This window comes from Sylvia atricapilla, chromosome W (genome assembly GCF_009819655.1).
Source record: "Sylvia atricapilla isolate bSylAtr1 chromosome W, bSylAtr1.pri, whole genome shotgun sequence".
In the NCBI taxonomy this organism is placed as follows: Eukaryota; Metazoa; Chordata; class Aves; order Passeriformes; family Sylviidae; genus Sylvia; species Sylvia atricapilla.
In genome coordinates this window covers 364,243-389,599 of record NC_089173.1, presented here as the reverse complement: position 1 = coordinate 389,599, position 25,357 = coordinate 364,243, and the positions used below count along the sequence as shown (strand labels likewise).

General features: G+C 44.6%; 1 protein-coding gene across 1 annotated transcript in view; it reads left to right on the top strand.

Annotated features, from left to right (window-relative positions):
• Positions 1-25,357, top strand: part of LOC136373322 (fibronectin type-III domain-containing protein 3A-like) — a 54,242-nt gene that overhangs the window by 7,041 nt on the left and 21,844 nt on the right. The window contains exons 2-4 of the mRNA XM_066338217.1: positions 20,465-20,600; positions 23,792-23,867; positions 24,720-24,796. Of these exons, the coding sequence (XP_066194314.1) occupies positions 20,505-20,600; positions 23,792-23,867; positions 24,720-24,796 (249 nt within the window). The 5' untranslated portion in view covers positions 20,465-20,504. The remainder of the gene's footprint in view (positions 1-20,464; positions 20,601-23,791; positions 23,868-24,719; positions 24,797-25,357) is intronic.

Here is a 25,357-nt window from a genome sequence, read left to right as displayed (position 1 = left end):
ATGACGAGCACTCCAACCACATTGTAATTTTTCTGACACTCGGCATAAAGCTTCACGTTGTTCTGGAGTGCAGATTCAAGGGCTATTAGCATCAGTGCCCTGGAGCCAAGGTAAGAATGATTGTAGGTCTTCGTTAGTAATGCCTACAATGGTACGAACCCACTGTAAGTCTCCAAAAAGTCTCTGAGCATCATGAAAGATAGAAATTTTGGTGTGTAAAATAATTTTCTGTGGACGAATCTGTGCATCAGTGATCAGCCAGCCTAAATATTTCCAGGGGGCTGATCATTGGATCTTTTCTGGAGCTATCGTCAGTCCATGATGGTTCAATTGTGAAACCACCCATTTCAAACTTGCATCTGGCAATGGCTGCTTAGTAGCAATAAGAATGTCATCCATATAGTGATAAATGGTTGCATTAGAAAAATGCTGGCAAATTGAACACAAAGCCCAGTCAACAAAGAGTTGACACATGGTGGGAGAATTGCATATGCCCTGAGGAAGAACAGTCCACTCATACCGTTTGGTGGGGGCTGCTCGGTTGATAGATGGCACCGTGAAGGCAAAACGCTGGGTGTCCTTTGGGTGGAGTGGAATGGTAAAGAAACAGTCCTTTAAGTCAATCACAACAATGCTCTACCCCTTTCATAGCATAGTTGGTGCTGGTAATCCAGACTGCAGGGCACCCATTGCTTGCATTTGTTCATTGACCTTCCTCAGGTCATGCAACAGCCTCCATTTACCTGATTTCTTAGGTATTATAAAAATTGGTGTGTTCCATGGGCTCACAGATGGTTGAATGTGTCCGGCATCAAACTGTTCCTGAATCAGTTGTTCTGCAATCCGCAGCCTATTTTCAGTCATTGGCCACTGCTCAACCCAAACAGGGGTTTCAGTTAACCAGGTGATTTTCAGAATGGGCGGCTGTTATGCAGTGGCCATCAGGAAAAATACTGATCTGTAGTTATTGAGACACCGAACTGAGATAGTACATCTCTGCCCAACAATCCATGAAGTTTCGGATGCAAAGGCATAACATATAAGTGAGTTGCAATGACTTGCTTGCCCTCAAAAGTAACACGAATAGGGTCCTTACTCATGGCAGAAATTTTCATTCCGCCCACCCCCACAATGTGGGTGTCTGGAGCTTTCAAGGGCTAAGTAGATGGCCAATACATGATGTTCACTATAGAAACATCGGATCCTGTGTCAAGCAGAAGCTCTCATTCAATGCAATGGGAGTCATGTTGTAGAGTTATAGTTTTAATTGGTTGTTCTGTTAAATCCATGGCAAGGAAAACTTCATGACTGGTTGAGCCAGAACCATTATCTCCTCTCTCTCATTCGGTTCTTTTGGATGCTGATGTTGTGGCAGGAGGTTCTCAAATGCTATAATTTGAGCAATCCTGCTACCTTTTGGGATTGTCACAGGCAGTCGCAAAGCAAATGCCAATATTTTAATTTGTCCTGTGTAATCTGCATCAATAAGTCCTGGAAACACGATGACACCTTGTTTGCTTGTGGAGGACCTTCCAAGTAGTATGCCACCAACTAAAGAAAGTGTGCTATACATTGGGCCATAGACATCAGTAGGAATCACAGTTACTGCATCATTTTGTAAAGTAACTTCTTCCGCTGTTAAAACATCAACCCTGAGGCTTCCCCAAGTGACAGGTTTGTTCTTCACCAAGAAGTCGTTCTCGGGATCTTGCGGATCGAGGCTTTGATTTATGTCCTGGCGCGCTGCCTCAGCGCGCTGTGTTTCAAGTTTCCCAACATGCGACAGGCTTCTGTAGCATGAGTATCAACCCTGCATTTTTAGCACCACACAGTCTTTTGACAGGTCTGTCTAACATGACCTGTTTCACCACATCGGTAACAAATAACATTGGACAGTCTCTTGTTATTTTTATTACGTGTAGATTTGTTATTACTATTAGAGTGCTTGCCTTTTCCACATGACAAAGCGGCTGCAATGATGTGACCCTGTTTTTTCATGGCATCTTGGACAGCTGCTGTAAATGCTGCAGTTTGACTATTTTGCTCCAATCTGGTTGCAACTATTAACATTTCATCCACTGGACTACCTTGAGGAAGAGTAGCTAGAATGGTTCTTGTATGTGCATTAGCATTTTCAAAAGCCAGAGAGCGAAACAGGTGTTCCTGTACTTCTGGTGTCGTATCTGGTGCATCTTTCAAAGCAGCTGACAACCTGTCAATAAATTGTCCATACAGTTCTGTGGCACCCTGCTTTATTGTGGAGTAGGGTGCTGGCTTTTTCTTATCTGGATCTAAAAGCAATGCCTTGTGGGCCAGTGATTGAGAAAGTTGGTGAATTTCTGTCGGGAACGTTAATTGAACATTAGTTGTTGAGTAGGGTCCGTGGCCTGTTAGCATGTCGGGCTGGATTCCATACAATGGATCTCCCATAGTTTGGTGCCTGTTAGCTTCCTCAGTTGACAAATGTCTCCATTCTCCTTCAAATATAAGAAATTGTGAGAGGGAGATAACAACAGCGAGGCAATACTAGTAGAATCAGCAGGGCATAACACATCTGCTGTAAAAATATGCTGAATGATGTTTCTGGCTGCTTCTGACCTGATACCATAAGTTGTGACTGTCTGTTTAGCTGATTGCAGAACCTTCCATTCATGAGGTTCCCAAGTAGCATTTCCATTATTAATGATAACTGGACAAGACAGAGCACCAGCAGTTTCTCAGTCTCCATCTAACATAGCATTTTTACCAACTGCAGCCCAGCGTCTCTCAATGGGATTCCTTGGCATAGCTAGCAGCGACACCTGCTGGGTCAAAGGGAAAACTGTCAGTGCAAAAGGGGCTGTAGGCACAGTCGGAAGAGGGTTATGCTCCTCTTGTGACCGAGGCTGTGTTTGCTTTTCCAATAAATCCTGTCATTCAGATAGCTCAGCAAGCTTATCTATAATTTGCTGCAAGTCTTTTGCACGCTGCGATTGTATCTGAGATCACTGCTGGTTGTGTAAATTACCATTAAGTCCTTCATTCTCCGATATCTCAGAGTCTGAATCATGTGGAAGAGGGCACTGCGCAGCTGCTGTGGAAAGTTGTGTGTGCATTGTTGGCTGCTGCGCTGCGACTCCATGCCATTGCCATGGGAGACAGAGCCACCCTGCCTCCAGCGGGCCCTGCTGCCTCCTGAGTTCCGGGGGAGGGAGGGGGCTGTGATGCCGCACTGCTGCCTCCGCCCTGCACTCCGTCCCCTTGCGTCATCCCTGGGGCCAGCCCCCTCTCATCCTCGACTCCGCCTGAGTTCTCATCTTTCACCACGCCCTCAGACTCTGGCGGGTGTGCTCCTTCCTGGGCAGCGTTAGTTCACACTGGAGCGGACGGGGGAACTTCCGGTCCCTGAACATGTTGGATTACATCTTGCAACGTGGGGCTCACTGGAGCCCGCGCTCCCCTCATAGGGCAGGTGTTATAAACACCAAAAAATCTCGCGATCCTGGAGGATCTTTGCTCTTCAGCACTTTCACCTCCCGCACTGACTGTGGAGGACTTCCACGCCTCCGCGCTTTCGGCCCCGCCCCCTCTAGGGCTCGGATCGCGGCTTCTGCAGCCTTTCTCTCTGCCAAAAGCGTTTGTAAGGTAACTAAAGTCTTTTTCCACACCATGCCTAGTTCTTGAGCGGCCTTTCCTTCCTTCCCACCGCCGATAGCACAGTCCCATAACATTTCTCCTATTTCTCGCCACTCCGTCTCACTAAAGATGAGCGATGGCTTGGTCAGCTTCCCTCGCTTCCTGGCCCATGGGGCCAATTGTTCTAAGTCAGTTTCTTTCAGTTTTTCTCCTCTCTTAGAGATAATATTTACAAGGAGCCACGTCACTGCTTGTAACTCGCCATCCATGCTTGTTTCCCGCTCTGCCTCTTTGTTCTCACCACCACAGCGAACATAGCTTACCTCACCACCACGGCGTGTCGCTGCAGCCTCACTTTTCACTGCAAGCGAACGCCTTCCGACCTCACCAGCTCCCCTCAGTTTTTTCCCTGCCGGGTGCGATTGCTCGCCGGTCCCGGTCCCAAAACAAAATGGAGTCGTCCCGCGTCTGAGTAATTAGTTCCTGCATCCAGGACTCCGTGTTAAGGCGATTAAATCTGTGAATTGCCCACATCCAGCACATGTCAGCAATTCTTTACTCCGCATCAAAGCGCAACCTACTTTGCGTCCAAGTAGATTGAGTGACCCGCGTCCAGGTCTGGCTTGCGTCCAAGCCCCGCATCAAAACGACCACATTAAAGTGAAAAGATCCCTTAGTTCAGGCGCCACTATGTAGAAAAAGGGTCCCTAAACAGTGAGAGGTCGGACAGAGCAACAACATGTCTAAACTGGTGCAGTTATCATATCATTCTCACTTTATTGTTTATCACAACGACCTTTATACATTAGCAACATGGTTGACATTACAGATCACACAAAATATGTAAACAATCCTTGCCTTAAGGTGGCTAAGATCAAAAGGCTACAATTCTACATATCAAACCCTGTAATTCTCCAAGACACCTTAATGTGAAAAGTAAATTCTTGCTGCGCCACAACTGAGAATTTCTTCTGCGCCACAGAGGCCTACAGGTCCTGCAGGCCCAAGGGGCCCACAGGCCTTACAGGCCAAAGGGCTCAGTCTGGAATTGCTCAAGCCTCACTCCAAATATAAATCATGTCCTCCCTCTTGAAGAAATTCCATTACAGGCCGCAGATAGAGGCAGGGGGGCAGGGAGATAAATCAGTAGCTACTGCAGTCACTCAGACAGCAGCCGAACCAGACAGTGAGTCTAAGACACTGGCAGTCGCCAGAGCAAAGAGAGCACAAAAAACTGATCGACCAGTGGATGATGATGCAGGTGAAGGGCCCTCGAGGCCTCCCAATGACACCCAAACAGAAGCCGGACAAACTGACATAAAATCAGAAGTTGAACCAATTCACACCCAGTCAGAAGCCGGATGAATTGGCCCATGATCCAATGCCCAACCAGCTGGCACAAGATCAGGAGCCACTATTGAGTCCCTTTCCCTGAAGGACCTTCGAGGCCTAAGAAAGGATTACACTCGACGACCAGATGAATCTATAATTAGTTGGTTAGTCCGTCTTTGGGATGCTGCAGGCGAAGCTACAATTCTGGACGGCACTGAAGCAAGACATTTGGGCTCCCTGTCACATGATCCAGTTATTGACCAAGGAATGATGAGGGAGGCTACCAGTCTGGGAACGGGTCCTGGGAAGTGTGGCACAAAGATATCTGTGTGCAGATGATCTCTACATGCAGCAGACCCAGTGGAAGACCATAGAACAAGGGATTCAGTGCTTGAGAGAAAAGGCAGTGGCGGAGATTGTCTTCTCGGATGGCTTAAACATTAAGAACCCAGACTTGGTACCATGTACACTTGTAATGTGGCCAAAACTTGTACAACTTGGGCCACAAGAATATTCTTCTGCTTTAGCAATAATGAAGCGGGATGACATGGGGGAGATTGTGCTGGATATGGCAAAGAAACTTCGAGCATATGCAGACGCCGTGCATGGCCCAACACATGCCAGAATCGCAGCCGTAGAAACCCGTCTGCAGAAAATAGCAAGTAAAATAGAGGAGAATCACCATATACTCAGAGATGAGATTAAAGAGATGAAAGAGGGCTTTCTCCAGATCTCAACTGTGCAGGTCAGAGGTTCTGGCACCAAACGCAGACGTTCCCCAGATAGAGAGGGAGGGGGTATCCCACGAGGTAAGCTGTGGTTTCTCCTGTGTGACTGTGGAGAAGACATGAGGAGATGGGACAAGAAATCTACTGATGATCTGGCACAACGGCTGCATGAATTGTTGGACGGCAAGACTCAGAGGGGAAGTTCTATTAAGAAGGAGGTAGCTCCAGTCACCCAAGGAAAGAAGGATAATCATGCTTAGAGGGGCCCTGCCTCTAGCCAGGTAGAGGTTAGGGAAAATCATGTTTTTTGGACGGTGTGGATTCGTTGGCCTGGCACATTAGAACCACAACAATATGAGGCCTTGGTTGACACTGGTGCACAGTGCACATTGCTCCCATTGCTCCCATCAAGACATGTGGGAGAAGAATCTGTTTCTGTTGCTGGTGTGACAGGGGGATCACAGGATTTTACTTTGGTGGAAGCTGATATTAGTCTGACTGGAAATGAGTGGAAGAGGCACCCTATTGTGACTGGCCCAGAGGCACCACGCATTTTGGGCATAGGCTTCCTCTGAAATGGGTATTTCAAAGACCCAAAGGGATTCAGATGGGCATTTGGGATAGCGGCTGTAGACACAGAGGGTGTTAAGCAATTGAACACCTTGCCTGGACTATCAGATAACCCATCTGCTGTAGGACTTCTGAAGGTGGAAGACCAACAAGTGCCAATTGCCACTTCCACAGTGCATCGCTAACAGTACAGAACAACTCGAGATGCAGTGATCCCCATCCACAAGATGATTCGTGAGCTGGAGAACCAAGGGGTGGTCTGCAAAACCCACTCACCCTTCAACAGCCCCATCTGGCCTGTGCGCAAGTCTGACAGAGAATGGAGATTGACTGTGGACTACCGTGCCTTGAATGAAGTGACTCCACCGCTGAGTGCTGCCGTGCCGGACATGCTGGAACTCCAGTACGAGCTGGAGTCCAAGGCAGCAAGGTGGTATGCCACTATTGACATCGCCAATGCATTTTTCTCCATTCCTCTGGCTGCAGAATGCAGGCCTCAGTTTGCTTTCACCTGGAGGGGTGTGCAGTACACCTGGAACCGACTGCCCCAGGGGTGGAAGCACAGTCCTACCATTTGTCATGGATTGATTCAAACTGTATTGGAAGAGGGTGAGGCTCCAGAACATCTGCAGTACATCGATGACATCATTGTGTGGGGGAACACTGCAGTTGAAGTGTTTGAAAAAGGAGAGAAGATTATCCAGATTCTCCTGGAAACTGGCTTTGCCATCAAGAAGAGCAAAGTCAAGGGACCGGCTAGAGAAATTCAGTTCCTGGGAATTAAGTGGGAAGATGGACGGCATCAGATTCCCACTGATGTCATCAATAAGATCACAGCGATGTCTCCACCAACCAACAAGAAGGAGACACAAGCTTTCCTAGGTGCCATAGGCTTTTGGAGAATGCACATTCCAGAGTACAGCCAGACTGTGAGCCCTCTCCACCTGGTAACTTGCAAGAAAAACACTTTCCAGTGGGGCCCTGAGCAGCAACACGCCTTTACCCAGATCAAACAGGAGATTGCTCACGCGGTAGCCCTTGGCCCAGTCAGGACGGGACCAGATGTGAAGAATGTGCTCTATTCTGCAGCCGGGAGCCACGGTCTGTCCTGGAGCCTTTGGCAGAAGGTGCCTGGCAAGACTCGAGGCTGACCACTGGGATTCTGGAGCCAAAGTTACAGAGGGTCTGAAGCCAACTACACTCCCACAGAGAAGGAAATTTTAGCAGCCTATGAAGGATTCCGGGCTGCCTCAGAGGTTATAGGTATGGAAACACAACTCCTCCTGGCACCCCGACTACTGGTGCAGGGGTGGATGTTCAAAGAAGAGGTTCCCTCTACCCATCATTCTACCAATGCCACATGGAGTAAGTGGATTGCTCTCATCACACAGCTCGCCCATATTGGGAAACTGAATCGCTCTGGGATTTTGGAGATAATTATGAATTGGCCTGAAGGTGAAAACTTTAGTCTTACTGATGAAGAGGAACTAGAGCAAGTGACACGTGCTGAAGAAGCTCCACCATACAACCAGCTGCCAGCAGAAGAAACACTCTACGCTCTTTTCACTGATGGTTCCTGTCGCATCGTAGGGATGAACCGCAAGTGGAAAGCAGCCGTGTGGAGCCCCACACGACAGGTCACACAAGCCACTGAAGGAGAAGGTGGGTCAAGCCAACTTGCAGAACTCAAAGCCGTTCAATTGGCCCTGGACATTGCTGAAAGAGAGAAGTGGCCAAAGCTCTACCTCTACACCGATTCATGGATAGTAGCCAGTGCTCTGTGGGGATGTTTGAGGAAGTGGAAAAAGGCTAATTGGCAACGTAGAGGAAAACCAATTTGGGCTGCTGAAGAGGGAAAGACATTGCTACCAGGGTAGAAAAGCTACCTGTGAAAGTCTGCCATGTAGATGCCCATGTCCCCAAGAGCAGGGCTAACGAGGAACATCGAAACAATGAGCAGGTAGATCAGGCTGCAAAGATAGAGGTGTCAAAGATACACTTAGATTAGCAATACAAGGGAGAGTTATTCTTAGCTCGATGGGCCCATGATGCCTCAGGTCATCAGGGCAGAGATGCCACCTATAAGTGGGCACGAGATCGAGGGGTGGATTTAACCATGGATAGTATTTCTCAAGTTATCCGTGACTGTGACCCATGTGCTGCAATCAGACAGGCCAAGAGAGTGAAGCCCCTATGGCATGGTGGACGATGGTCCAAATATAAGTATGGGGAGGCCTGGCAGACTGATTCTATTACACTGCCCCAGACACGCCAAGGCAAGCGCTACTTGCTCACAATGGTAGAAGCCACCACAGGATGGCTGGAGACCTATCCTGTGCCTCACGCTACTGCTCAGAACATCGTCCTAGGCCTTGAAAAGCAAGTCCTGTGGAGGCATGGTACCCCTGAGAGGATTGAGTCAGACAACGGGACTCATTTCAGGAATAGCCTTATCAACAGCTGGGCTAAGGAACATGGCATTGAGTGCGTGTACCATATCCCCTGTCATGCACCAGCTGCTGGGAAAGTGGAGAGATACAATGGACTGTTAAAAACCACTTTGAAAGCATTGGGTGGGGGATCATTCAAGAATTGGGAGCAGCATCTATCAAAGGCCACCTGGTTAGTTAACACCCAAGGTTCCTTCAACAGAGCAGGCCCTGCCCAGTCTGAGCTCTTGCATACAGTAGAGGGAGATAAAGTCCCTGTAGTCATGTAAGAGGTTTGTTAGGGAAGACAGTTTGGATGAATTCTGCCTCAAGTACAGACAAATCCATTCATGGGATTGTCTTTGATCAGGGACCAGGTTGCACATGGTGGATAATGCAGAAAGATGGAACAACACGATGTGTACCTCAGGGAGATCTGATTATTGGGCAAGAACCATGTGTAAATATAATTTTTTGCTGAATGTCACTGCCATTGTCTGTATATAGCTGTATATTGTTTTTATATAGATATATGCATGCATAATGTATGTGTATGTAGAGTTAGAATTCAATTAGTTTTGGTAGGTTGACAATATGGTGATAAGGGGTGGAATGTCCTGGGTTTACTATGATGCCTCGGTATCCCCAATCGTCTGTTCTGTGGGTGCTGTAGGTTGTGTTCTGTACCTTTAAGAGTGGTTCTGAGGGTGAGCAGGGAAGAAGACGCGCGCAGTTTGTTTTTGAAAAGTGTTCACTCCTCCACATTCCTTTTTTTTTTCCTTCTTCCTCGGGACAGTGTGTTCGTTGGATACTTGGACAGTGACCAGGGAGAGTTTGTTTTTTTTTTTTTTTTTTTCCTTTTAGTTAGTTTAGCTAGCTGAGGCAAAGAAGCTTCCTGGACTGTTTTTTTTTCTTTTTCTTGGGACTGTTTAAGTCTGCTCTGGACTGAAAACTCAGAGAGGAACTGGGATCCAGCATCCGTGGCCCACTGAAGCCTGGACCTCAGCATTTTCCAGCACCAGAGAGACTGGGATTGAAAAAGACTGAGAGAGAGCTGAGCTAACTCCTGGCGAGAACTTCCTCAGTTTTGCTCTCTCTCTTTGGAGCAGCAAGAGGTTTTGTTGTTTAATTGTTTCATTCCTCATGCTCGTGGGCATTTTGTTTGTTAAATAAATAGTTTTTTCCACTTTTCTCTGAGGAAATTCTTTTTTTCCCGGACCGGCTAGGGATGGGGCCGTTTGGGTTTGCTCCCCAGAGGAACCCCATTCAGAGGTTTCCTCCCAAATTTGCCCTAAACCAGGACACAGCCCCAACCTCTGGTGTTGTGCAAGGAAAAGTCTTCAACTGCTGTATCAAAATAATTCCTCCTTGCTCAGTTTGCTTAATCTGCTCCAATTTGAAGAAATCCTTTGCTGGCTTTTTCTGCTTGGTTTTTAAGTCCTGGTTTAAGAGGGTTGTTAAATGAGAGGCCTGTTTGTGCTGCATCCAACACTGGTGATTTGCAGATCAGAGCTGGTGGAAAATCAGCCTTTGCTTCCTTAGGGCCTGCAAAAACCTGGGAGCAAACTCCTGTTTGTTCCACCTGTAAAATACTGATTTTCCTCCTGTTTTGTTGGATTAGACAGCAGCTGACTGCTCTGAGCTGCCTCATGGTAGGGAGCCTCTCCTGCAAATGGCCTAGTTGCTGTTGGTTTTCATAATCTGCATGATTGCCCTCCGAATCGAGTTTAAAGTAAATAAATTGGTGGGGATGCGGAATGCAAGCATTTGGGAAAGATTTTGGATCACCTCTGTGTCATACCAGCTGTGTATGCCATCCCATAATGCTCCCCAAATTCATGGAGATATCACCCAGCCCTGGCACTAAAAAGGGGTCAGTTTTGGTGCTTTCCTGGCTCAATCCTAGGAGGTTTCATCCAGGTTTGGACATACATGGCATAGGACAAAGCAGAGCAGCCAAACTCAGGGTGCACTTAAATCCCCCACTTTTCCTGGTCCTCACTGGAAGATTCTAAATAAAGCTTTTAAAATACTCTATTCCTTGCCATGAGCTGGGTGTTCCTGGCTGGAGAGAGGGACTGGGATGAACAAAGTGCTGTGGAATTATGTGTTCCTGTTGGAGGGAACGTGTCTGCACATACAACAGCCATTCCTTTGGGTTGCTTCCAGACTCTCAAACAGAACTTTTCCCCTGGAATCTGGTAAATGGGCAGAACTTTTTTTATTTTCAGGGAAAAAAAATTATCATAAAGTGCCTTCAATTTTACCTTCCACTTCAAGACAAATTTGTCCCATGGAGAACAGCTGTGCTCAGTTATGCAGATCCTTCTCCTGAATTTCAGAGCCTTGGGAGCAGGTGCAGCTCCCTGTAGGAACTTGCATTTCCCAGCTAGCAAACCTTGGCACATTTGGAATTGCTTTGTTTCATCTGCCCAGCTCTGTGGTACTTCCAGGTGGGAATTCCAGCTGCCTTTTTGCTGACCAGTTCAGGCCCAAGAGAGAATTCCAGGCACACACAAGGGCTTGTGCTCTGTCTTGTGCCTCTGGGCACAAGTTTTTTGGGATCTTTTCCATGGACTGTGGTGTCTGTTACTTTCATAGCTTGCAAGTGATTTAGAGAACCATTTGGATATAGAATTTCCATAGTATATAGTTAATGTGTAAATAAAATTTGCTTCAAGGCCTAAAAAAACTAGAATAATGTGGTTTAAAATTCACAGTTTTACACTTGGAAAATCATATTTAAAACAAGTCCATTGTTAAATTGCATTTAATAAAGGCTTTTTCATCTAAGCTTGAAATTTTTTGCTTTGTGTAGCATTAAGACATTAAAATAAGCACTTTGGCTTATTCCAGAAAGTGTCACCTTCCTAACAGGTGGAAAAAAGGTAGTTTTACATTTAATTCTTTTTTCCCTCTTTTTTTTTTTTTTTTAACAACATTTTTGCAGCCAGGAAATTCTTTAATCCCTTTGTTTTATAAGCTGAATTAAAAGTGAAGCACCTTAATGGCTCAGTCCTTTGAGGTGCTCAGTTCTCTGAACATTTGTAGAAGCAGGATTTGGATTAGGAGAGTGTGGTGGTTTAGCATGGATTGTGATTGACAGTTTGGCTGACGAACGGGAGTGTTTCTACGCCTCTGGAAACACAGCCTTAAATCACAAGCTTTCAGGTGACTCAGGCTTTTTCCTTTTCCAGTCATCGAGAAGGTAACATCACCTCGTGTGTCGAGGTCGGGCTGGGCCCCCCCCCCCGGGGCCAGGCCTGCCGGGCATCGGGGGGGGCCCTGCCTGTGGGACAGTGGGATTAGGCTGCCTGTGTCCCCCCACCCCCCCCACCCCCCCGGCCCCTCCGATGGGGAGAGGAGGAGGAGTGCAGACCAGCAGTCTGGCCCTGTGCCAGGACCACGGTGGCCATGCTCTGGGCCTTAGTTGCCAGAGCCACTGGTCCAAAGGAGGAGAGACTTTTAAAGAACTTTTCTCCAGAGCTCCAGAGAGCTGATCCAAGTCTGAGTCACTTTAGATCTGACCAGGGGTAGAGGAGATTTCGTCCATCAATGTTCCTGAGCCTGCGCTCTCCCTTCCTTCCCCCCTGACCATCATCTGTAGCCTTGAGACTTTGAGAAGCTGCTGGAGAGGGAAAAAAAAAAAAAAAAAAAAAAAAAAAAAAAAAAAAAAAAACAACAACAAAACAAAACAAAAAAAAACCTCTGGGCAAAGACTTTAACCTCTTTCCCTCCTCTGTGGAAGACATTTGAAATGTAAAGAGAAAGAGCATTGAGAAAAAGTCAATGAAAGAACTGAGAAAGACTATTTTGAAGATACAATGGAGGAAGTGGACATTTTTGACCAGACTTCTCTAGATGTGAATTATGGGGAAATGGACTGGTTTTGTAATATCCTAATGTTGCTTGGGGGAATGCAAGTTCTAGCCAAAGGGTTGTGTGTATTGATATACATGGGATTTAATTGAGAATTTTGATTAGAATATGTCCCTGGCTCCTGGGAAAGAACAAGGAGGTACCTATTTCTTTTGAGATAGAAGTGAATTTAGAGATGGAAGAGAATCCCTGTTTTATACTAGAAAAGCATTCTTAAAATGATACCCCAAACATGTGGAAGCCCATAAACAGCGTAGAAAACTGTTATATGGGTGAGACTGTACAGAATCTGCGAAAATTCCAGGTGGCTGTAGACTCTGTGAAAGCCAATAGATCTTTTTTTTTTCTTGGGGCGTGTTCTCCATAACCCTAGAGAGGCTCCTCTCCCAAGGTGATGTAGGATCATGTTTAAATGGTGGCAACTGACTGAAAATCATGGTTTTCTCTCTGTGGTGTGTGAGAAAGTGAACAGTTTGGAGGGGTGGGGGAGAAAGTGTTTGAACATTTCAGCAGGGTGTTTGAACATCTCAGCAGGTCTCATTTTTTTTTTCTTTTTCTCTTTTTCTTTTGTGTATATTAATAAAATCTCTATGTTTTTACTTTTAAGTTGTGCCTGTTTTGCCTTTTTCTCCCAAAGTCCTATCTCCCAGCTGATAAACGAAATTTGACGAATGTCAAACCACGACAGAGAGTAGTAGGGCCTTTCAGGAACTCCTGGGTTTTGGTTTATGGGACTGGTCACTTAGGAAGCAGCACACAAGTGCTCAGGATTCAACTCTGCTTTTCTGGCAATAAGAGAAAAGCCATAAAAGAACTAAAACAACAAAGGAAAATATTTATCTAAAAGTTATGTCATGTTTGCATTATAGAAACTGTTATTGCCAACTTTACAGACCTCCTAAATGAATAATGCTGAGGGCAGGCATGGCCTTAATGTGAGCATATGTTGTGGTTTGAAAACAAACCAAGTGAGAGGCTCTAAGTCAGAAAATACAATTTAATGAGAAGAAAAGGAAAAAATAAAATAAATGCAACAATACAAAAAGAAAAACCACTCACAGAGTCAGAATACAACCTCATCCGGGTGATGGAAGCAGTCCAGATGAGGTGGTCTTCCTGAAGCAGTAATCTTGTAGAAAGGTCTGGTAGCTCCAGTCCTCTGGGAATCCAGTGAGTGAAAGCTGCTTCTACTGTCCCAAATCCCAGCTTATATCCAGGTGAGAATGCTTGGCTCCTCCTCGTGGGCGGAGCATCTCACAATGGGATGATGAGTCATGGAAGAGGGCCTTGATGGCCCATTAAAGAGAGAGAACTCCCGGAGGGAGTTATCTATGAGTCATGCACAAGGCATTGATGGGCCATTAACTGAAGATGGTGATAGAATACATCCTAAACTACAACCCAGGACAGCATAATATTAAATAACAGCTCAAATCAAATTAATGCACTCTGGGCACTGACAGAGCTTTTCTGCCCAGCTCCCAGCTCTTCCCAGTGGAATTTCTTTTGGGAAGAGCAGCAGGAAGTTGTGCAGCCCCTGAAAAAACATCTGTAAGCCTGGAGGGTGGGCACTGGCTTTGTCTGTCCCCTGGAATCCTGAGAGATGGAGTTTCAAGCTGGAAAATAATCCTGGAGTGCTGGGGAGTTGCTGTGGGAGGCTTCAGGGGACAATTGTTTGATGGCTTTCCTGGCACAGTCCCTCAGGAACCCGATCCAGAGGGGTGAGGGAGGGTGAAAGTTAATAGGATCCGTCCTGTGGCCTTGGTGTGTTGGGTCTGCTGTTTCTGGGTGTTTTTAGGGATTTTGGTGTCTGGGAAATGAGGGCTTCCATCCCAATCTTAATTCTCCTCCAGGGAGAATTTTAGGAGCATTGAGATCTCGTGGTGGCCTGAGGGATGAGCATTAATACTAAATTAAAAATCCTTCTGTAATTTGGTCAGTGCTAAATGCAAACCCTTGGAGCAGAGTGTGGAAGCCTTGTCCTGTGTGTGTGGAGCTGGGGTGGAATTTTGTTGAGGTTTTTTTGTTTTCCTGGGATCGCAGACCTCACCTGGGTCAAAGCCACCCCTGGATCAGGCTCTGAATAGTCACAATATTTGAGCAAATTTCTTGAGTAAATCATGAGGAACATTTTCAGGCTCAAGGCTGTTACCCTCCTGTCTGGAAGCCAAGCTTCCCACAAGATGCTGTGGCCTAATTCCCTTGGGGGCCGTTATAAATGATTTCCAGGGATTTAATGAAAACATGGATTTAGTGGGGAACAGATGACTTAGGAGCGGGGTTGGTCCCTCCAGAGCTCAGGTTGTAACTGAGCTGTTAAATCTCTCCTTGCCTTAATATTGCTCAAAGTAAACCCAGTCCACCTAGCAGGTCTCACGTGTGGTCCTGGGGCACAAACTATTTTAGGATTGGGATGATACCTTCAACACCTTGTTAATGCGTGTTGTTGGAAAAATTTTTCACTGTTTATGAAATCTGTTTGGTTTCTTCTCTGGACAGTGGAATGAAGCTGATCCATGCCTGTCTGCAGTGTTCCTCTTATTTAGTCTGTGTGAGATCTTTCTGGAGAAAGATTTTTAATATTATAGGAAAATACTTTAATGTGAGACAACAGGAACTTTGAAACTTGCTTAATCCATAATACTGCAACACATTTGCACAATAGATAATGTGACTAGAGGATACAATTCCAGTGAAAAAGTTATTTTTTCAGTTTATTAAATTTTTCTTATTTTTTGTTACAGTGAAGACATGCACGACCTTTTTGTTCTTACATGTCCTGCAGTAAATACTGGCAAATTCATTGTCAGTGCCTAAAGAGAAACATGTCTGTAAATTGTAGATTGTAAATTAGTGGTGACTGCTCCAAAAACTCTTTATAAAACAGGAATGATGCGTTTATCCAGGAAGGTTGTTCTGGCCAGAACCTTTCTTCCAGATGTTGCTGTGAGAATTTTGAAGTTGTTTTTCCTGTGTCATTCGGGTGGAAATGACAGAGCTGACATGGTGCCTCATCCTGAGCTGCACATTGGAAATGGATAAAGGAGGCTCAGGAATGCTGGGAGTTCTTCCCAGGAGTTTACATAACATTTATGAAGTCATTATGGTTGGAAAAGACCTCTAAGATCCCCAACTCCAACCATTTGTCTGTAACTGCCCCCATGCCCTGGAATTACTCATTATTCCACTTTGGATCCAAACCATCCAAGACAATTTTAGCATTTCCGACTCTCGTGTGAATCCCTGATGTTTTCCAGACTTGAGGCGGGATGATCCTGTATCAGACAGCCCTCACGAGCTCTCTTTGCTCAGCTCCATCTTTCAGGGAGCTAGAGAGCTGTTTTCCATGGAAATCTGAGCCCGGAATCAATGAGCACTGAGCAGCTCCTCGGGAGCTGGCTGGGCTCCAGTGGCTCTGCCAGAGAGGAATTTGGGCTGGAGCGAAGGGAAATCTGGAGGAGCCTTGCAGAGCTCGGCATTTTTACTGTGGCAGGAAGTGAGGTCAGGCCCAGCCGCTGTGGACGGGAATTGTTTGCTGGAAGATTTTCTGTTTTTCTTAGAAGCCTTTGTAGGGTGAGTGTGTCCCTGGAAAATGTTGCCTTCTTTTGAATATGGGAACATGACCATGTTGCATGAGATTGTTGAATTAGTCCAGAACACATCTCAGGGCCCATTTTTACAATATGGATTTGGTTTATTTAGTTTTAAATACATTTTATTGTGAAAAATTACTGTATTTCAGCTTTTTAGATGTAGAATAATCTTAGAAAACAAAAGATCAAGCTATTGAGCTTAGAAATGTGTTACCCACTATCATTCTTCCAGCTTCAAGTTTGTTGTTGAGATGATTAATGCCAATTATTTTAATTTTTTTGTGGCTCTGTGGGCTGAATTCATCCCTCAGCTCAACCCAGGTTTGGGAATGACTTTTAGCTGATGTGTAATAAAAACCACTGCAAAAAAATGAATCAGACCAGAAGTGCCCTTGCAAAATGTAGCCTTTCTAAAATTTAATCTGTTTAATTCCATACTGAGTCAAAAATCTCAAGGACAGGGTGACAAAGCTGTAGAGACATCTCTACAAGTTCTGCTATTGATTCCTATTTAATGAGTCACTAAACTTCAGTTTATTCCTATAAATTACAAAATTTGCCTGGTCTTTAATGCTTCCAGATGGGATTTTTCTTGCTTATTTTTAGTCTAGAATTTAAGATTTAGTGTATTAGCTCATCTTTAATGTCTGTGCAGCCTGTGAATTCCCAGGACTGTACTTATTTTCCTTGTATTTTTTTTTTTCCCTGACCACTTGAATAGTTCCTGGGGTTGATAAATCCTTCACTGCCAAGAACAGACCCTGGCAAAAGCAGTTTGAGCTGCTCTTCCTGAGATTTGCTGCAATAAAGTGGCTTTAGGGACCAAGCAGCTCTTTGATGCAGTTCTCCCTGTTGGTGGGTCCATGAACACCCTCCCCTCCCCCCCCCCCTCCCCCCCCCCCTCCCCCAGCTAGATTTGCCTCTCCAAGTTGATTTGGTTTGGGGTAAATCCAAGGGTTTAGAGGAAAACTGGAATCATTGACAGAGTTTTAGGGATGATGTGAAACTTGGGAGTGTTGGTGCAGGGGAGGCTGGACATACCCTGGCCCCCAGAACTCCCTGATTCCAGGGCTTGTTCCCAGCATGGGCAGGAGGAAGGGAAGTAATACTGCCCTGCTCAGGTGAGACCCCACCTGCCGAGTTGCCTCCAGCCCTGGGCTCCCAGCACAGGAAAGACGTGGAGCTGCTGGAGAGAGTCCAGAGGAGGCCACAGAGCTGCTCTGAGGGCTGGATCCCCTCGGGAGCCAGGCTGAGAGAGCTGGAGGTGTTCATCTGGAGAAGAGAAGGCTCCAGGGAGACCTCAGAGCCCCTTCCAGGGCCTAAAGGGGCTTCAGGAGAGCTGGAGAGGGCCTTGGGACAAGGGATGGAGTGACAGGACACAGGGAATGCCTTCCCACTGCCAGAGGGCAGGGTGAGATGGGATATTGGGAAGGAATTCCTGGCTGTGAGGGTGGGGAGGCCCTGGATCCCTGGAAGTGTCTGAGGCCAGGTTGGATGGGGCTTGGAGCAACTTGGGATAGGGGAAGGTGTCCCTGTCCATGGCACTGGATGGGTTTTAACGTCCCTTACAACCCAAGCCATGCTGGGATTCCATGATGCCTGAGTGTGGGAGTGTGGATGAAGGTGGGTTCAGGATCCTGGAATCTCCTCTCTGCCCCTGTGCTGATTGTCCACCTTTCCCTTGGGAGCAGCCTTGCCCTGCAGGGAGGGCCCAGCAGAACTGGATTCTCGCTCCAGCCCAGTCATGGGAGGGTGTTGGGAAATAGCTTTTCAAGACAGAGCTCTGTCTTTGTTTTGCAGAAAAATGTGCTGAGTATGAAAAACTTTTTAGGAATTCTCTTTTTATTTACCCAAATGTCACCTACTTCCTCGAGTGAAATGGAGACTTTAGGAAGGTGAATCTGTGGATTTATTTCCCTGGAAAAGTTTTACCTGTTGAAGTGGGGAGGGGTTAAGTCCCACATTCATTGGCTGTGTTCCCTTGGAGGGCAGGGTGTTTTTGCTGCTCTTATCAGTGTTTTCAAGGAATGAAGCAGCGCTCAAAATACAAAATAACTTGGTTTTTTCCAATTTTTCAGGACATCCCTCTTTGTCCTCAGTGTTCTGCCACTTGCAGCCACCCCAGCCCAGCTGCACAGAGAAATATCAACATTCTGAGCCAGGTGAAACTGCCCCAAAACCTCTTTAGATGGTTTTGTTCCTGTCAATGCTTCTGTTTTCTCTGACAATATGGCCATTGCTACTAAGACACAAAATTGGCTATTTTTGGAGTTTTTCATTAACAGTTTAAAACCAATTATTTCCTGATACTCCAAATATTGAATTCTTCCTAGGAGAAATGAAGTTACAGCACTAAGCAAGGAGAAAGTGTGTGGAGGTGTTCACGTAAATTAAATCCTCCCTGTGTCATTAGGCAGGAGATGAAGGGTTCTAAAAACTGTAGGGATGTTGGGGCTCTCTCTACAATTTGTCCTAAAGAGAGAATTAAATTCAGCCAAGGTGGGGGATGAGCAGAGAAACTCTGAACCTTTATTTGAAATGCAGGTGCCTTTGGGCCCTGTTTCAGAACACGTTTTTCTGCAGCTGCTTATTTGGGGTAGTTGAATTTCAATGCAGATGGAGTTGCCTTTTGGTAAAGGGGTTTCCCCTTTATTTTAAGTACTAATTTCTGTTTCCTTTGATGCATATATAAAATAGTTTTCATTTTGCCTGTGTACAGTGAATTCCTGTTATGACTCTTAAGACTTAGATCCGACCTCAAAAAATGGGAGAGGTATAGAGGAAGAAACCTTTGCCTGAATTTTACTGTTCTAGGCAGGGTTTTTTAAGTGGTATAGTTAGAATTTGCATCCTTGGCAGAGGCCATTCCAAACCTGACAAAAAGGAGATTATTTTATTCAGGAAATAAATACCATGCTAAGGTAGTTTAGTGTATTTATAAAGTGTATTTAGGCTAAACCTGATGCAAATTTGAACTTTGAGGTCCTATCCAGCCCTTGCACCTTGCAGTCATGTTTGACTTCTTAAAATTGATACTGGAGCAGCCCTAGAAAAGAATTTCCTTGTGAAAGGAACTGAGTTTTAGGAAGTCTTGAGGAGTTTGTCATGCTGCATTTTGTGGCTGTGTGATTGCATCTCTGGTTTTGAGATGCTTTTGCAAAGGAGGAATGGGGGGTTTATCAGTGGATTCCACCAGCTCCTTTACCTTGTCTTGATAACACAGGAAACATCTTTGTAATCTCAGATTTCTTACAATTTTTTCTGTACAAAATCAGTTAAAACCAGAAAAAATTACATTAATTATATGATATTTCTCCTACTGTTGCTAATCTGCTGGAGATGCAGTCCCACAGGTACAGAATTAATCAGTTTTCGTCTTTTTTCTTCACCCAAATATTGCCCTTTCCATGCTGCTTGTGGAGAACTGAAGAAGGATTTGACACTTTCAAACAGCCTGATTTGATTCATGCACAGATTTAGGGAGATGTTTTGTGGTTTGCTTTTTTTTTTAAAGGAATTTTTAAGGAATCCTAACCACATTTTGCCTTCTGGTTTATGGGAGGTAATGGGAGAGGAGAAGGAAGTGTCAGCATTTCCTGTATCCTGTTATCTTGTGCTTTTTATGGATGCTGGATTAACTATACACTGAAAATTCCCTACCACTGGGAGCTTGCAGCTTGACTTGCTCTAATTACTATCATTAATTTGTACCGTGTATTTTGACTTACTCTAATTACAGATTATTCCCTGGAAGCCCACAACTCTGCAGCACTTTTCCATTCACATTTCCCCATGGGTCTCAGTCAAAACTTTTGGGACAAAGTGGGATTTTGTGTTGTCTTAAGCTTTGTTTTCACCCTGGCAGATTTTGTATTGGAGAAATTGCATTGTTTGGGTTTGTTGTTTTGTTTGGGCTTTTTTGTCATCACTAAAATGTAAATGTGGTATGTGCATTATTTAGCCTGAAGCTTGGGGTCTGGAGTGGAAGCAATTTAGGAATTTGAAGTGCAAATTTAGGAATAAATTGCTGTATAAATGTAAATTCTTCTACTGTGTAATTGCTGCACTGAGGTACCAATTCCAGCACTCATGGCTGAATATTCCTGGTAATTAAAGGGGAGAATTTTGGGAAAAGGACATTTATTGCTTACATGAGAGGAGTTAAAAGTGAAAAACAGAATAATATTGGACTGTTGGGGTGCACTGGGAATATTCTGAGTTGGCAGGGCCCCACAAACCGAGTTTGTCAAACACACAAAGAACGATTTAAGGAAGGGAGAGCCGGATCTGACCTCATCCCTATTGTTTCTTGGAGCAGGGGGTTGAGGTGAGCAGGTATCCATGAATGATCCCAAGAAATGATGGCTGACCAGCTGCTCCCCCTGGAAGCCACACCTCTGCTGAATGAAGTGCCACTTCTACCTCACATGGTCAACGGGGACAGCATCCAGCAGGCAAGTGAGCCCTGAACTGGGAGCAACTGGGAACAACTGGGATGGTGGCTCCACAAAAACCAGGCAGCTCTGGCACTGATCTGCAGAGCTGGGGAAGGATGTGCTTGTGAGCACTGACGTCAGGAGTTAAACAGAAGTGCAAATAGAGAGAGGAAAAAATCATTCAGCTCCCAGACAGTGGACAGGTGTGAAAAAAGGGCTTTAAAATGGAGCTGCAAACTCCAAAAATCAAAGGAAAAATTAGGGGGTTAATAAAAGTTTTGAAACTCCTGTGAAGTAATGAATAAAGATTAGCAAGGTATTGCAGAGGAAATCTTACAGGAAAATGAAAAGAAAGACCTTGGCCTCCTGGTTTTAAGTGTCTTCATTAATAATTACAGTGCAGTGGTGAAACCTGAGTGTATTTAGTTTAAACTTTAGAGCTTTATTGGACACAACCCTTCAGAATCCCTGGTAGGATTAGAAATACAGGTAAAAGTGGCAGCAGAACCATTTTGAAGTCCAAGTATGTGTAAATTGTCAGTAAATGGGAATTTAGTGTTCGGCAGAAAGAGCTGAGTGTTTTGTACTACAGATACTGGGAACTCTTCCCATTCTTTGAGGTCTGGTAGGCCATAAATGCTGAACGTTTAGATGAGATCTCCTTTAATTTGTCATTGTTGCAGATAAGAAGGAGAAATCTGTGCTGTTTCAGTTGTATACTTGGAAAAAATGGGCTTTATTAAAGAAAAAATCCTTTTTTCTTTTCTGCCTCAGACCCTGTAGGTGGAAGTACAATGAGTGTGTCTGGAAATGAGCAAAGTCTCCAAGATATTTCTGAAGTTCTGGCAGTAGAAGGTGAAATTTTCAGCCCTGCCTAGCTGGGAGGTGGCTCAGGTGGTTCAAGTTTCATGAGGAAAAGAGATTAAGTAGATTTAATTGTCCCCTGTCCCCAGAGCTGTGTATGTGGGACATGGAGGTGAGAGTCACTGACATTTTTGGGACCTAGAGGAGATTTTGCAATCAGGTGAGATAAAAAAGGAAAATGATAGAGTTGTATTGTGGAGATGCATTTGGAAAGCAGATTTTAAGTTTAAATAGCCTCTTTTAAAGAGAGTCTTGACTTAGAATCTTTATTAATGCAGAGGATTTTTAATTATTTCTCTGCCAGTGCTGTGGAGGACAGTGCAAATACTTAATTATTGTAGAGTGATTTGTTTCCAGAAATCAAACCTGTGCATTTGGCCAGTTCCAGTTAATCCATTAGTTCCATTTCACTTAAAGCAAAAGTTGGAAGTTTTCTGGAAGGGTTTATGGATCCAAAAGTGTGTGAATAAGGGATAAAACCAGAGCTGTGTCTGAACAGCTTCAGCTGTGCTGGTGCCACCAGCCCTGGAGAAGTGCTCAGGACACCTGGACGTGTTGGCAGCTCCTGGGCTCAGCACTCCCCGTGTCTCACTTGGCTCAGATCCACCCCTCAGCACAGCTCCAGCTTCCTGGAAATTTTTCTTGTTGGAAGGTGGCTGGGACTGCATTTGCTTCATTAACCCCAGTGAGTCACTGTGCTAAGACATGGCCTGTGCATTCCTGGAATTCCAGGCTCCCAACTGCAGCAGCCCTGTGATTGCAGTACTCGATTGGGATCCTTCCCTCAGTTTTCCTGAGCTGATTCTGAGAACTGGAGTTCATGGAAGCCTGTTCTGAAGATGTGCCACTCTCAGAGGCTCTGAATCTCTCAAAGGATCCCTTTCTTGCCTCTCAGTTTTGCCCTCCAAGATGAGCCTTTTCCTGAGGTCAGTCCCTGCCTCTGGAATCCTGGATCCACAGCAAATCTTTCTCCTGTTTCTTGTGCTCTGGCAAATCCCCAGTCCATTATTGTCAGTTTTCTTTAAACAATTAACACCAGTTCTCTCCCTTTACCCCTAGAAATTTATTAGCATTGAAGTAATGCATTTACTTGCATTCCAAAGTGACAAATCTGCATAAATTTCATTATTACTGCAAATTATGCCACATTTAAAGGCACTGTCTGCCATCTCTCCCTCTCCTAGCACCAATAATAAATATTACTGAGTGCCTAAATAGTCTTTTCAGGGATTTTGGTGGCTCACTTATATCCAGAAACAACTCATCCACACAAAGTAAAATTCTCCTGTACAAGGAGCATCAATTCTCCCCTACAAGGGAGGTTATGAAAAATAAAATCAAATATTAATACATCAATATGCAGAAGCTGCAGAACCAGTGTTAAAATAGCATTTATCATTTATCCTTGGAGTCTGTAGTGATGAGAACAATGAAACTGGTGCCTGGGGAGTTCAGGGAGCTCCAGCACTGAAAATGTGACAGCACAGAAAAATTCATTCGTTAATGTCATGTGTAGCTCATTTTACCAGGAATTAAATGACCAGGTGATTTCTTCAGGTCCCATCTACCTGGTACAAATGTCACTCCATGAATAGTGCAAAAATATTTTATAAAAATTGAATGGAAGAAAATTATACTGATTCTCACAGCTGCTTTAACAAATACATTTTATTTCAATTTTTACATCAGCACCAGATGTCACCAGGGTGGAATTTTAATTGTGTACCTGCAGTTCTTACCTGGCCAAACCTCCCTTTTATTAGAGAATTAGCTGTGGAATATCATAGATGTTACAATAAAGTGCAACTACCAAAATTCCCCTGAGGCTGGGGCAGGATGAGGGGATGTTTTGGGATCCCACCACTGCCTAAGGAGTGATTCTGGCCCAGCTCCATGTGCATCTGTGTGCAAGAGAACATGGCCATGTCCAAAGGCACCTGCAGGATGTCACTGGGGCTTGGATTCCTTCCACAGGGAAAACACACCTGGGCTCACAGGAGCTGAAGGGCAGAGGTGGTGGGAAAAGCCTGGAATGCAGTGTCAATCTCAGGTCATTATTGCCTCAGTAAAAGCAGAAAAAGCAGTGTGAAACTTAAAATTAAAAGCTTTTTTCCTGTGTATCAGGTGATGCAGTTCTGGGAGTTACCAGAGGGAAAAAATACAAGGATTTTATGTCAAAGTAGGAATATTTTCATTCTACCCATCATTCTACCCATTTTTATTTATTACTCCAAAGTTACCAAAGCTCTGTTGTTGTTTGTCCCTAAAGAGAAGGGGTTTTCTCTCAGATAATTTCTAAAATTTAAAAAGCCCCCAACCCTTCTTTTGTGTTTTGTTTCCTGCAGGTGATTCTTGTCCAGGTAAACCCAGGTGAAACATTTACAATTACAACTGAAGATGGGCACATTCAGTGCATTCAAGGTAAAGGGAAGTTCAAGTCCTGAATCCGAATATTTTGGTTCTAGGGTTATTCCACTGGTTTTTTTCTGTGATGTCAGATGTGTTTTCTGCACTGGAATAAATCAGATTTTTCAGTTTGCGTCCAAGCACAAATGAGGCAGCACTGGGAAGCTGCCAGAATTCCCTGCATCCTGCAGATTTTTATTCCCAGAAGATGGGTTTGCAGTGATCCTTGACTAAGTGTTTTCCCAGCATCTTAACATGTGATTTCTATGGCATTTAATCCACAATAATTTAAAGAACTTTAACAGGCACTGGGACCTCCCTGTGCTGTGAGGTGGGGGAATCATTGCTCCACTCCGTGCCTGCAAATTCCTTTTTACCTTCTGGTTAAGTGACAGAAAATCCAAGTCAGGGCAAAATATCTCCTGTAAGTCAAGTTGAATTATCGGTATTTCCATTTTTGGAGTATTTGTCACCATTTTACACAACATTATATAAGATGTGTCCATTCTGCTTTTATCAAATCTCCTACAGGAATACTTCCCTTGAGCCTAACATAAAAAATAATGTATTTAATTTTTTTTAAAAGTTCCTACATCAGCTTTACCCCAATACCTGCATTTGCCTTCATTACTACAGACTTTAAGCTGTCACAAATTACGAGCTAAAATTATTTATACAGATTTTTGTGCAATTAAAAAGACACTGTTGGCCAAAGCATGGTAGTTCGGATAAAGCCAGTAATCAAACAGAGAATGGGATGCAATTCCTGATGTTTCAGGCTCCAGGGTGAGCTCCCACCTTTGGAAAAAGATGTCTCCAGACGGGAAAAGCCTTGGTTGTTAAAAAGTGGCCCCTTGTCCTCACCAGGTCCAGCACATGTCCCTATGATGTCACCAAACGGTTCCATGCCGCCGATTTTTGTGCCTCCTGGTTACGTATCTCAGGTACATTTATTTCTCCTTCTCTTGTGGTGTGGTTTTGGGGGCAATTCTAATAATATTTTTATTATTTATTGGTGATTTTAGCTGTGAAAAAAAGCTATTTTTTTTATTAAACTTACCAACTGTTTCACTTTATTGTAGGTTCTGTCCCCTCTGTTACTTAGTAATGTCTGATCTGATTTCCAGGATTTTTTTAATCCTATTCCCAGCAGTTACAGATACTTTTTGTAACAAGGACAGCTCTGAATTGACTATTTGAGCTCCATGAACAGGATCCACATGTTTATTTTTTATCAGTCCTGTTTGCAGGGTGAAGCTGTGTTGCTGTCAGGGACACGAAAGAACCAACAGGCAGCAGAGAGGTCAGCAGGGAAAGATCTCTCAACTTTATTTTTCTGACTCCATCTTATATACACTTTGACAAGCAGGCCAAAGATTGGCTACACAGGTAGCCACCTCTTTGACTTCATTGGTGAACATCACCATCAATCATCTTTCTCCTCCCAGAGGAGAAATATGTAAACAAAATAAATAAGTTCTACAAATATACATAGTTTTCTTGAA